A 15,000-nucleotide genomic window follows, 5' to 3' on the forward strand; every position below is an offset into this window, starting at 1 on the left:
TCTCTCTCTCTCTCTCTCTCTCTCTCTCTCTCTCTCTCTCTCTCTCTCTCTCTCTCTCTCTTCTCTCTCTCTCCTCACTCACTCACTCACTCACTCACTCACTCACTCACCACTCACTCACTCACTCCTCACACTCATTCATACACAAACACATTTCTTTATGTATGTGCATATATACGTATATATATTTTTTTTTCTCTTACTTTCTTTTATGTATTTAGATCCCTTTGTATCATTGGAATATGTCAGAAATTCCAAATGGTTGTGTCCCAGATATTAATTGTACAGTTATGTTTGTAAAAATTGTGCCTCAGATGTTTTACTCTCTTCATTTGAATGCATTCTGAATAACTGCCGATGATTTGTATGTCGTCTTTACACTTCATTTATTATTGTAATTCTACATGATGTAATGCATTTATATTCCCATTGTTGTACAAAATGACCATCAGTATCTTGACAAGTATTTGCATGTGCCCCCCCACACACACACACAAATACATATAGTTACGCACATATATAGTGACACGCACATATAGTCACACAAACATATACACTCTTCCACACATACCTCCCCCCCACACACACATATATATACAAATTAATTCATATATATATAACAAGGGTATATTATTCATAATGTGATATTTTTTTTATTATTATTATTAATGCATGTTTATTCAAGCAACACTTTACAAAGGAAGTTATTCATCCTCAGTTCTCAAAGCAAAGAAAAAAGTGTCCAGATACAAGTGTGGAAAACCCTTTTCTCTCGTCATCGATCTGTAGGACATTCATCTTTTTCTTACTCTCTCTTATCTCACTCTCTCTTATATATCCAGTATTGATAAATTGAGTGGTTGTGTGTGTGTGCATGTGCGTGTGCGTGTGCGTGTGTGTGTGTGCATGCACGTGTATGTGTGCGGTTCTGTATACACTTATGCATACACACGTACAATTATCCTAAAACACACACACATCTGTATATTGCAATCTACTTGAATTCTTCTCTCCCCTCGGATATGATTTCTGTGATAATGTTAGAGGAAATGTCTGCCATTCACTGTTTTCATTTTATTATTATTTTTATTGTTACTATTGCCATCAGTATTATCATTATTTTTAATATTATTATTATTATTGGCATTATTTCATTATTATTATTATTATTTCATAATTATTGTTGTTCTTGATATTATAATTTTTATTATTATTATTATTATTATTATTATTATTATTATTATATTTAAATCATTATTACTATTATCATTATAATTAGTATTATCTTCATCATGATTATCATATTATAGTTTCTTCTTTTTTATTATATTTACTAGTATTGTAATTATAAGTTATGTATTTATTTCATTTTATTGTTACAGTTGTTTTCATGTGTCTTATTATTGTTGTCATTATGATGATTATTATATTTTTTGTTTAGGTAATTTCTGGTTATATGTGCGAGCTAAACATGTACAAAGTGCTTGCAGGGTGATGCCGTTTTTCCTCTCTAACAAGAAAATGTTTGTCATAATACTTGCCTTGCAGCTACTAATAATGCAAGATTGTATAATAAAACTAAGAAATTTTTAATGTTTTTTCTTACCTCTAGAACATAATTTTTTGCCATATAAAGTATGAAAGGAGGGGGATGCTAATTGTTTTTAATTTTTTGTGGAACTGTGATAATGTTCTGAGTAATAATATGTACAGTAGTACAATTATTGTTGTATTGAATATCATTGTAAAAATAACAAAGATAATAGCAGTCCTGATAGAAATACTGTTACCACATCTATAATAATTACATCTATTATGAGAGAAGCTGCTATGATAGTAGCAAGAAGAGACCATGTACTATGCATGACAATACATGGTGTAAAATCCCTTCCATAATATGCTCATTTTTATATATTGCTGCATATATTTATGTACACATGAGCTTATCCATCTTTTTAATTACTTAGTTATTATCTATTTAGAGAGTGAGATAGAGGTTGGTAATGAGACACAGACAGAGACCGAAACAGAGACAGACAGAGAGACACAGACTAAGACTCAGACATAGAGACTTCTAGAGAAGCAGAGTGTAGCAGTAGGTGGTTATCCCACTAAGTCTGCCACCAGTGTAATATAGTGGGGAGGACGTGTCCCCACTTTGGTGGCACTGGTTGGTTCTTGGGACTTGAGTTAAAATGGTCCCAGATTCTATGCTTTATTTGCACGGTAGTACGGTAGCTGGAGTACAGAGGTCGGATGTGGCAGAGGCGCCCAAGGAGGAGCAAGGTCTATATTGAAGTACTTATATAGACCTTGGGGAGGAGCGCCGTGGCATGCCCGCGATGGCGAGCGGTCTATGTGAACCTGAGGTGTAGACCGAACCGATGCTGAGATCAGAGCGACTTCGGCTCTGAGTTTCTGAAGTGATTACAGGTCGTTTTTGTACTCTCTATGAAAACGTCACTAAACATAAGAAAATGGAAAACATTTATCTCCAGTAGGGGTGTCAATGTAAGTTCTCTGTTTTATGGCATTCATAGGTTCCTGTGGTCACAGGGACATGTTGGTACAATGAAATCGTGAACATTTGATAACTACAGTATCCACAATAATAATGGTTACACTTCAGAAAATCATTTCTAACAAAAATTTATCATTAACAGGAGTCAATTTTACATACATTTATAAGTGATTGAGAGGTCCGGTAGGTCAGGAATTGCTTGGTCGGAAACTTGGCATTGTATCGTTTATAGGCGAGGTCAGACATGGCACGGCAACTGTAAGTGTTTACCGTGGAAGCATAGACGGAGTAGAGGGACATCATTAAAAGTAGGAGAGAGAGGAAGGGTGGGCTGGGCTCGCAGCTTAAACTGGAACACTTCATTTGTATTAGTCACCATTTTCGCTGTTTCCAAGGCACATTGAATCGCCATAAGTCATAAGCACGCTTAAGGACTGTACTGTATTAATGATTGGAAAACTTTTGAAGAAATTGAAATCGACTTCCAGGATGCGTGTTTTTTTTTCGGAAAACTTGAATGAAACAACACGAACACTTTAGGCATACCGTTTACTAATGTAATATCTCCTTCGGTGAGTTCGACCACTATCATCATGACAGCATTCAGAGTGAACAATAATATGACCTCATTTATAGTAGATTACGAAGCATCAGTTGCGGTTTTTTTACTTGGTAAAGAGGGTAATGTGTTGTGTTGTGTTGTGTGTTTGTGTGTGTTGGTGGTGTGTGTGTTGTGTGTTTGGTTGTGGTGTGGTGTTGTTGTGTATACACATACACACACACAACACACACACACTATTTATATATATATATATTTTTTATATGATTATTATATAGTATATATAATATATATATATATAATAACACAATATATATATATATATATATATATATATATAATATATATTATATACATATATTGTGGCCACCGAAGTACGCCAAATTATGTATGAGTGGATGTGGGGTGACTGATACCACTGCGTAGCACTCGCTTAAGGTTTATTCATTAGCGGTCACCTGTTAATTAATACATCGATTATACAAATGCATATAATATTAGATTATTAGATTATATAATAAAGAACTTTCTACAAATATTAGATACATGCGCATTGCGGCACAGTCAGACTATGAGCTTAACGGTCTGATTCCAGAATGTCATAGGCGTCTCGACGGCCATGACGCACATAGGCTACAACGTCAAATAACATTCTACTTCATATGTAATACATTAGACAGGTCAGCCTTCTCAGTGGTTGTGGTGCAGAAGATGAATTTATACCATGCGAGTCTCTTCGATTGCAATGTTACAGAATACGTGATAGACGAAATACATGATATACCAGTTGTTGATATGAAATATGTGATATACCATCAGCTACACCCCCCTTTTTTTGCTCCAGAGTGGAGCAACTAAATCATCCCTAGTGCAAAATCACTGTTTCTGATAGTGATGCTTCCAAGAGGCAAAACTTCACGATGGGTCTGATGAGGATTCCAGAACTAGTCCGAACTTTGGCTTTTCTCACGAGACCATCGTTACTGGCCATAGCTTCCATCACCCTACCTAGCCTCCACTGATTTCTTGGAGTATGTTGTCTGACACTGAGGACAAGATCTCTTTCCTGAAGATTTCGAGATGGTTTCAACCGTCTCTGTCTCATCCTCAATGTGTTCAGGTACTCAGCTTTCCCATCTTTTCCGGACCTTATCTGCTAGGACTTGTGTGTGGATCCAGGCTCGGCGGTATATGTTATCGAGTGACGCATTGCACTCTGTCTGCACCTAGATGCTATCTCCTACATTCATTCTCAGGGCAGGTCAGGGGTCAAAGCTTTTGGTTCTGTGACGCCGCCCGGGATTGCACTAAGAGGACGACTGTTCACTGTGGCTTCTACTTCACAAAAAAGAACTCGTAGTCGATCGTCATCTTTTCTCTACGTACCTATAACTGAAGAGAGAATCTTCTGTATGGTTCGAATCTGTCGTCCCCCCCCCCCTGGCGAGTTGCTGCAGGGGGTTGGGAGACCCACTCGGTGTTCTTCTGCCTGCATGTATCATCAACAGACTTGTCCCTAGACCACGTCTGAACTGTTGCTCAGAGCTCCTTTTCTGCTCTCAAGAAGTTTGTTCCTCCATCAGAGTAGATCTCTATAGGGGCTCCTCTACGGACTTTAAGGAGCTTCAGTGCGTTGAGGAAAGAACTAGCATCCAGAGACTTTAACGGTTCGATGTGCACAGCCAAACGCAACCAAATCGCTTCTCTGTATGCCTTTTTCATACTACATGGAATGGGCCAAACAGTCCACCCCAGTGTGGTAGAAGGAGGCCCCGTGGCGTTACGCGCTCAACAGGTAGATCCCCCTGCCTCTGCTTTTATGGCTGATACGGACCATGTCTTGACCCGAGGGTACTCGCCGAGGCCTTCTCGGCGGCGTTGACACATAAGATGAATTTATACCATAAAGGTCTTTTCGATCGCAGTGTTACAGAATACGGGATATACAAAATATATGATATACCAGCTGCTGATATGAAATATACCAGCGGCTACACACACACACACACACACACACACACACACACACACACACACACACACACACACACACACACACACACACACATATATATACACACCACATATATATATATATATATATATATATATATATATAATATATATATATATAATATTATATTATATATATATATTACTATATATATATATATATATATATATTATATATATATTATATATATATATATATATATATGGGTATGTGTATATGAATGTGTGCGTTTACGTGTGTGTGTGTGTGTGTGTGTGTGTGTGTGTGTGTGTGTGTGTGTGTGTGTGTGTGTGTGTGTGTGTGTGTGTTGTTGTGTGGTGTGTGTGTGTGTGTTGTTTGTGTGTGTTGTGTGTGGTGTGTGTGTGTGTGTGTGTGTGTGTGTGTGTGTGTGTGTGTGTGTGTGTGTGTGTGTGTGTGTGTGTGTGTGCGTGCGTGCGTGTTGTAGCTTACAACTGTTGTCTATATCGGTCTCCACAAAAACTTACTTTGTTGTATTTATTTCCATACCAAAATGATACGATTAAAGTTCTTTGCAGTGTGTAATCCAAGTTTAGAGCCTGAAGATCCTTCATATATATATATATATATATATATATATATATATATATGTATATATATATATATATATAATATATTCTATATTTTTTTTTTTTTTTTTTTTTTTTTTTTTTTTTTCTCTTTTTTTTTTTTTTTTTTATTCAGCTTTTTAATTGCCTTTCTTAAACACCTAGGGTTACGTTGGTGTGCGAGAACACGGATAATTATTCACTCAAATTCATATCTTTCAAATTCACTCAACCAACCATAACACAACAACATATATGAATATATATAGATATATCATATAATACACAAATAAATAACCAACATATACATATATACATGCATATATATTTTTTTACACTACATTTACAAGTTTTATTTGTATGCATAAGTAAATATATTCCCTAAAATAGTTCTAGTGATCGATGTATGTGAAAAAATCTGGTCTCCATCAGACTCCGACCATTGTTATAGCTATCAGATGCAGCCGCCTTTTCAAGGCATCGCTCTACTTCACAAGGGAGATAGGTAACCTAAGTCCACACTCCATGTGGACTTAAAATATTGCGGTTGAGGTAACTCGGGTTGATCATCATCGCATACAATAACCCAACAGCTATGTTCTACATTCGGGTAAAATTGTGGAGAAATATTTATAGTGAGTTTATTCGCTAATTATAAGTCATTGTTATAATGTGGACTAATTTTGTACGTGTGATCACAGCATGTAGCTAAGCGGTCGTGAATATAATTTTTTTTTCTCTTTGATTTTAATTGTATTGTAATTACATCATCTACATTAATCGTACACTTTTCATGTTCATGCCTATCTGATTGACATACTTGTGAGGAAAAAAAAAAACGTTTGAATATGCGGCTAGCCACGCTTTGTATGTATTTGCTCTTTTGGTACAGATATATCGGAAGTGTGAGAGAGCAGCAACGGCCAATTCACATTCGGTGTATACCGGTCGATTCGTGTAAAATCAGCATTAGGCAATGTTATATAAACAAAGCAAGGTAACTGGTAACATGATTTCGGGCCAATTCAAAAGATTTGTATATTGAACGGTGAAATAGAGAATGGCGGTGGACCACCATCCATTTCAAGAGGATATTTGTCTATATCATATAATTATGTTTTGCTCCTTAAAGTTATTATGATGTAAATCATAATAATTAACTGTTGTTATTTAATCTTATGATGAATAAGGCATTAATGCATGATGTAAATTATCAGAGAAACAAACATTTAGCCTTTAATAAGCGGGACAGCTCGAAAGAAACGCATACACACGCACATATATATGGACGGAGGTAAAATTTGTTCCTATATTGCATCCTCTGCAGCAAGATGTACACCGTGCAGTTAGGAAATAGGTTCGTCCTCTGTTAGCACGGACCCTTCTAAACTTTTAATCATTAGTTCAGTCATTATGTTTTCTTTTTCAGAATATTCAAGTAGCATAAAAAAAAAAAACTAGAAAAAAATAATCATGTTTATATTTGAAAGCTGACAAACAAAGGATTAACTGGATAACGTCCATACATAAACATTGCATTGGACTTCAGTTGCTTATGAAAGTTTAAAAGTTAGCTATATCTTTGCTCTCACTACAGGTAATTTATCATATTACTGTGATCCGTGGGCACTTTAGAGTACAGGGGGTAGACCGTTTCATGAATTTCTAAAACTATCACGGGACCCATGGTAAAAACAGGGGGAGGATGATCCGTGGTAAGCCCTTGTCCTGAAGAATGTAAACATTCATAAAGACGAATATACATTTTAAAAACTGTCAACTCATTGTTTACCTTTTATACTCTGCATTGTGACTCCTTCATGCTGAGTCACAAAGAACGAGTAAGCAGCAAGGAAAGGCTTATGTTTGACGCGAGAACAACGTAGATTCTTCAGAGAAAACTCATTCGTTATTATTTGAAATCACTCGACAACAGAAAATAGCTTTGCCTAAAGTGAAATTCTCTGATAACACCCTAGATCATCCAGAATGTTGAAAAAAAAAACAAGAAGGGTGTGTCTGCTTTGTCTCGAGCTGCCCGTCCCGGTCTGTTGTACCTGCTTTTTCTAAACTCAAAATCGATTTACGTTCTAGAACTCAATTCTTTCACCGACATGATATTCGTTCCAGATCTACAGCTGTTAATGAACCCAAGACCGATCTGGGTTTATGAACTTCAGTCTTTACCTTTTAATAGTCTGACAAAGGTAATATTGCTGAATATGTTAAATCCTGGAATCGGGTGAAAGTACTGTAAGACTATAAACCCTTTGTTCTAAGTCTTTTACCACCACGCCCCGGTGCCGGATTAACCTATAGCCTTACCAGGCTGTTGCAGTATTTTTAACACTGTTACAGGCCTTTCTTAATGTTGCTCTTACGCAATGTGGACTCTAAACACCTCTACAGTAATTTTCCTTACATTCCATTTCAGAATAATACAGTCTTTTGCCAAAAACTATTTCTTTATAGATTTTTTTTTCCTTTCAGGAAAGCAATGAGGCAGATAAGTAGAAATCACAGACCTTTATCAGACTGTATACAAGGAAAAAATCCGATGACCTTCCCTTGTATGGAAGCAATCTTGTGGTTATTTCTTAGCTTACGGGTCACCACTTCCTATTCTGGAGAAAGGCCCTTTTCAACGACTCAAAAGAATTAAAAATGAATTAAGGGCCACAGTTTCTCAGGAGAGATTGTCTGCATTCTGTGCATTGAAAGTGACAAACTTAGACAAACACATTTTGTGATTAACTTATGGATGAATTTGCTATGGATAAGTCCAGAAAAAAACTTGTTTAGTCTTACGATATTTGGCGATAGCTTCTTTATTCCTTAATAAGTAATGTGAGCCTTAATGGCATAAGGTATGATCTAAAAGTGTCACACCGTCACTACCAGGTAGTTATGCTCATCATATTAGTTCTCATATATAACAGTAAATCTGAAAAATTTATTTTTTTATAAACCTTTTTATTCTACATATTGTTTACAAAGATCGGTTATTGTAAAAGTTTCTCATGGTGTTAATTCTAACACTCACTCATTTTTTCAATCAAATACTGTATCTAACAAGTAAATCTGAAGTCCTTTACAGGAAGAATTGTCAACTGCGGAATCTTAAACACCCGTCATCATCAACGGCTTTAAACAAATTGTTTGATTTACACTTTTCCATTTTCCTCCACTTGTGAAAATGGGGGATTTGGGAGGGGGGGGGGACCTCGCAAGTCGAATAGCTTTGACCTCTTTTTATCTAAATCCGGCCTTGCCACGCCCCCTACCACAGTAGGCCTTTCCTCCATACCCCAACATCAAATGGCCAAACAATTAACGGGAATCCTTCATGAATTAAATAAACAAAATAAAGCGTAAATTTATTGACCTAAGTATTCTGTTCCACATAAACGGCACAAGCTCTTAAGAAGACACCATAGACAAATGATAAAGGAAATTCCATATCTCCCCCGGGAAAGTACTCCTACCCCGCAGGTTAAGGAGTGAGAGCTTGTGGAGTCCCTGCTCATAGAGGGCTAATTATTATTTATATAACACCAACGAAGGATAAAAGAAAAAAGGAAAGGCTCCTTGGACTGACAAGGCAGTGGCATATCCAATAGCATAATCCTAAACGAATCGGGAAGTAGGTGAGTCAGCAGGTAAACAAGTAATTTATTAAGTAATAAACTAACGAGTGAGTATGTGAGCCAATTAGTAATACATAAGTGAACCAGTACATGCATGAGTCAGTAAATACGAAAGGTGCTCGCAGAAATACGCATGCACGTGAATCAAGAATTAGTATGGCTACGTTTACACCAGGCGAATCGATTCATATCAGTTCACGGAAAATCATTCAGTTTGAGTCATTCCGAATCAGCACCAGATTGTCAGAATGAACATGTATGTGTGTGTGTGTGTGTGTGGTGTGTGTGTGTGTGTGTGTGTGTGTGTGTGTGTGTGTGTGTGTGTGTGTGTGTGTGTGTGTGTGTGTGTGTGTGTTTTCACTTCTAACACTTCTGCGGCGGAAACAAGCACCTACCCCCGAAGGTCGACGCCGCATAAAAGGAGGTTACTCGACGGACAGAGAGAGAGAGAGAGACGGCAGACAGCGATGACACAGGGTCTAGCTCGTCACCACTCCGCCCTCGGTACTCGGGAGACTGGGATCTCTTGGAGGTCTCACATCTACATTCCAAAATTAACTTACAAACCAAGACTCTTGTCATTTACCTGCACTATGATCACTCTCTTCTTATTGGCACCTGGCGACAGCGGTCTTACTTTCACATCTGGTGTCAAACGGTGGTCTTACCTTCACAATTAGTCAGGCGGTTGTCGAACTTCTCAACGCCAATTAAACGGCGCTATGGTGCCGATCTACGTTACTTGTTCCCGAGATATGTCTACTATCGAACTGCTTCCATTTCTTCCTTAAACACCCAGCCATCGCTACAAAGTCCTCTGCTGATCCACGCCTTCCCACATTATGTCTTCCCTACTACTTCGTGCTGACCACTTGCGCCTTTGCTATCCTCTTGGCGAAGTCGCTGAATATATATGTTTTCACACTCTACGCTGCCACAGTCACCAGTCCGGCCCAACTGCCTCGCCAGCTCTTCGCGAACCCTCGTAAGCACAACCATGAAGTCGCATTCTCCCCAGCACCACCAATACTTCCTTGACACTATTAGAGGAAGTATGCCTATTAGCGCCAGGTTAAATATTGCCCGCTCTATATACCCTCACACTTCTTTCATATGAGCTGACTTCTTTCTCAACGAACACACACTACTAACTATCTAGTACATCATTTCTCGCAGTCAATTTTTTTTACAACAAAGTCACACACTAAGACAAGACGGCACCTCATCCCCTGCTCTAACCATTCGTTAATTGGTATATTATTGTTTTATTATTTTGTTTTTTTTCTGTCTGATGTTATTGTTTTACATTTTATTGTATCTTATTTTCCCTCAAAGGAAATAGCTTTGTTCCAGTTTATTCAATTATTGTCATTTTCGGTTGTTCCAATGTATATTAATCATGTTTATTATTTGTTTATCGATTATATATTATTCCTCTTCATGTGGTATGTCTATTAGTAATTATTTCATTATTACTAGCGTTTTCACTTATATTCTGTATATTCATGGCGTCGCATTTTCTTTGTAATATCATTCACTATTTTTCTTATAGTTGCCATGCTAATCGTACTCTCTTTCACAAACAGATTTCAATTACCTGACTAACCTCTGACCTACATAACTGACCACTCTACACGGAATTCACTCTAGAATTATGAATTGTAATTGCCATCGCTTCGACTTATAACTGACTCTAACTCATACATGTCCTCTCGTGGTGCGATATCTCGTCCTCGGTTATGCTGGAATTTATGTTTCTTTAGTTTTAAGGTATAGGGTGACTATGTAACATGTGACTAACTGGTGGACTCCATTCTGTTGCAGATAATGACACTGCACTACCGACAACGTGCTTTATATAAGGCTTACATAGTTACTGACATCGCATGGCCGTGATGAAGGAATCTTGCGCCCTGCCACACCAAGTTACGCACACGCTGCACACACGATTGACGCGCCTTAGAGTCGCACGCTTAGAATGAAGTTCAGCCCCAGCTACCTCCATGTGTCCGAAGCAGAAGTACTCGCCTATATAGTCAGGAGATATGGAATTCTTGTTAACTGTTCTCTCCACAACATAATGATACACTGCTGAACTCGCTAATTCTAACGCAAGGTACTAATACCTTATGTGACACGTTACTCTTCCTGTAACTAATTGTTCTTATTATGCTCTCATTCTTTTAGCATTTTAGTAAGGTTACTGACAAGTATGTTATTATCCTCCTCCTTAGCCCTTTTACTAGCCTGGTACACTTATACATCAGCCTCTGAAGACGAAGTGACCCTCCTCAGTCACACCGCTACTCTGGCATGCGACGACCTTGGCGTCCGTCGGATCACCAGGAACCATCTGTTAATGCCTAGCAGAACCTGTATCCCCCTGCACCGGTGTTTCAGGTGTACAAGACGGCTCCATGACAGGCGTTATTCGTGGACTAACAATGTGAAAAGATATGCCAAAGGCCTGGTGGTACGCTTCACACTGTCTCCAGGAGCTGCCTTCCTGTGGCAAGTTCCTCCTTGAGAGAACGCAGGTGTCCTCATTGCTTTCACTCCTGATACTTCCGCGGCGGAAGGAAGAACCTGCCCTCGAAGGGAGCCGCCACATAATAGGAGGCGCTCTGCCAGACAGGGACAGAGAGAGAGGGACGGAAGGCGACACAGGGACTAGCTCGTCACCACTCTGCCCTCGGCTGCCGGGGAGACAGAGGTCTCTTGGAGGTCCCTCACCTACGATCCCTAATAGACCTGCACGAAGACCACTCCCGCCTCGTTGACATCTTGCCTCCACATACACACACACACACATGTATATATATGCATATATATGTACATATACACATATATGATTATATATATACACATAAAGTATATATTTATATATATATATATATATATATATATATATATATATACATATACATATATATATATATATATATTATAATATATATATATATATATATATATATATATATATATATATAATATATATATAATATATAGTGTGTGACGTGTGTTGTTGTGTGTGTGTGTGTTGTTGTGTCGTGTGCGTGTGCGTGGCGTGGCGTGGCGTAGCGCGATACCGTGCGCGTTCGTGTGCTGTGCTTTGTTGTGTTTGTAGTGTGTGTGTGTAAAATTTGCACACACACATATATATTATATATATATATATATATATATATATATATATATATATATATATATATATATGTATATAGAGTTTGGGGATGTAGATTGACACAGACAAACACGACACACACACAACACACACACACACACTCATATATATATATTATATATATATATATATATAATATATATATATATATATATATATATATATATATATATATTTGTGTGTGTTATTATTTTGTATATTATTGTGTTATATTATTTGATTTTTCGTTGTATGTTGTTGTTTGTATATATATGTATTTATTATGATATTAAATCATTATATATATATATATATATATATATATATATATATATATATATATATATATATATATATATATACATATTTGTATGCGTGTATGTGTTTATATATATATATATATATATATATATATATATATATATATATATATATATATATATATATATATATATGGAGAGAAAAGAAGCATATAGAAAATCACATATACATAAACGAATACCAACACACCCTTTGTACTGAAGAACAGAACAATTGCATGATTTGATAGCCTTTATCTCTCTGTTACAACTTCTTATCGCTATGAAACCTTTGATCTAAAGAAAAATAACAGGAAATACTTACTTGTTTTTCAAGATATTGCGAATAACCTGCACAGTCGTGGTAAGTATACTGATAATGATAAGTATATAGATAATGGTAATAGCTATAATGATTGATGGAAATGGTAATCATAATAAAATGAAAATGATGAGACCATGACAGTACGATCACCATAATAATGACAACAAACATGATAAAAACAATGATGACAGTGATATCAACAGCATCAGCTGCGATAACAATAATAATGATTATTAAAATCAAAAGGGGATAATGATAATTAAAACAATAACAATAATAATAACGATATCAGTAATAATGATAATGATAAAGATTCTAGTTCATCTATATCATTATCTATGTATCTCTATATATATGTATATCTGTACATGCATGTTCTTTCTTGATCTTTCTTCTGTTTCCCTTATCCTGTTAATTCACAATACGTGGAAAAAAATGCTATATTTATGAAGAAAAGATGGTATAAAGGAGCAAAGAAATATTTAAATGTGGACAACATAAATTGACTATAAAAAAGAAGACAGGCGATAAGAGTGAATTAAATACAGTCATTAATATTGACACTGGTAAAAGACAAAAATACAGCACCTGATAAGCAGTCTTAATAATCAGATAGTAATATATGAAATGAGCCTTATTTTTTTTCCTCCTCATCTATTTCTCCCACGCAACTTTCTTGTTTGTCACGCCATTCTTAAAAGAAGCCAACCGCAGCTAAGAATTCGTCGGTCTTTCGTCGGCGAGCAAAACACCTCTTTATTTCAGTGAAGTACAGTTTAAGTTTTTCCACAGTCGTTTTTCGTCCCGTAATATTGGCGTTTCGGAGCTGGTGATTGCATTTCGTTTCCTTCCGCAGAGCCTCGCCCTGTGGGAACACCTCCTATGAGCCGTGGAAAAGGGCAAAATAGGACCTCACAATAACATTTTTGAAGAGGAAGATTGAAAAAATAGAATTTGATTGGACAGTCGGCCATCGCGCATGCCTACTTGTGTGCTATCGGCATCGACCAGCTGTGGCTCGAGTTGCTGCTACGACCTTTTCCTCTCTCCCATTTTCGCCGCAAAACTCACGCGCCTCCGCGAGACACCTAGGTAGAAATCAACATAAAAGACAGTCGCACGAAACCACAAGGAAATGCTATCCTTCATAGGGGGATAATAACCATAAGCAACGCCACGTGCTGTCCAAGGAAAACCGCGCGACTTGCCACCGGCCTGGCAACCCCGCGAACGTTTGGCGAGCCGTCAAGACTCGACCTCGCAAAGGTGGCAGAGCGCAGTCGACTTTGGGCGAGTGAGGTTGTGTGCCTGTGTGCGTGTGGCGAAGCCCATTTGCGTATCACCATTTGAAACAATAGTGGTTCAGCAGCGAGGGAAACATGTCTTCCCTATTGCGTGCTCTCTTCAATGGCACAAGCAAGCATAAGAGTAAGTGATCGAGGATTTTTCGTTTCTTCAGTCAGTCTCGTTATTTTGGGAAATTAGATGAATATCTGGGCCATATTTTCCGGCAAAAAAGGTCGTTGATGTAAACTATTAGAAAGATTATAATATATATGTATGTATGCATGCATGTATGTATGCCTGTATATATGTATGCCTGTCTGTATGTACGTACGTATGCAAATATATACGAAGATTTACATATTGTAAACAAAGAGCACCATAAAACATGTCAGTATATTAGATAAAAAAAATCGATATATTTAAAGTTTTATTTAAAATAAGAGACATTTGAACAATTCTTTTCGATAATAAGTCAAACAACGCGAGTGTTGGCACGTGCGGACAAGCACGTGCTCACTATCGCATTGATCTCGGCCTGAAATTAACTAAACTCAAAAGCAGTCGTTAACCACAAAGTGAAATCATGAAATGGAAATACTAGAGTGATGGTTCCCACCCT

The 15,000-nt window shown here is 37.3% G+C and overlaps 1 protein-coding gene across 1 annotated transcript in view; it reads left to right on the forward strand.

Annotated features, from left to right (window-relative positions):
* Nucleotides 1-14,346: 14,346 nt before the first annotated feature.
* LOC119584194 (low density lipoprotein receptor adapter protein 1-B-like) overlaps nt 14,347-15,000 on the forward strand; it is a 48,314-nt gene continuing 47,660 nt past the window's right edge. Inside the window, exon 1 of the mRNA XM_037932695.1 lies at nt 14,347-14,522. Within this exon, the coding sequence (XP_037788623.1) occupies nt 14,474-14,522 (49 nt within the window). The 5' untranslated portion in view covers nt 14,347-14,473. The remainder of the gene's footprint in view (nt 14,523-15,000) is intronic.

The sequence above is a fragment of the Penaeus monodon genome, chromosome 18, assembly GCF_015228065.2.
Source record: "Penaeus monodon isolate SGIC_2016 chromosome 18, NSTDA_Pmon_1, whole genome shotgun sequence".
NCBI lineage: Eukaryota > Metazoa > Arthropoda > Malacostraca > Decapoda > Penaeidae > Penaeus > Penaeus monodon.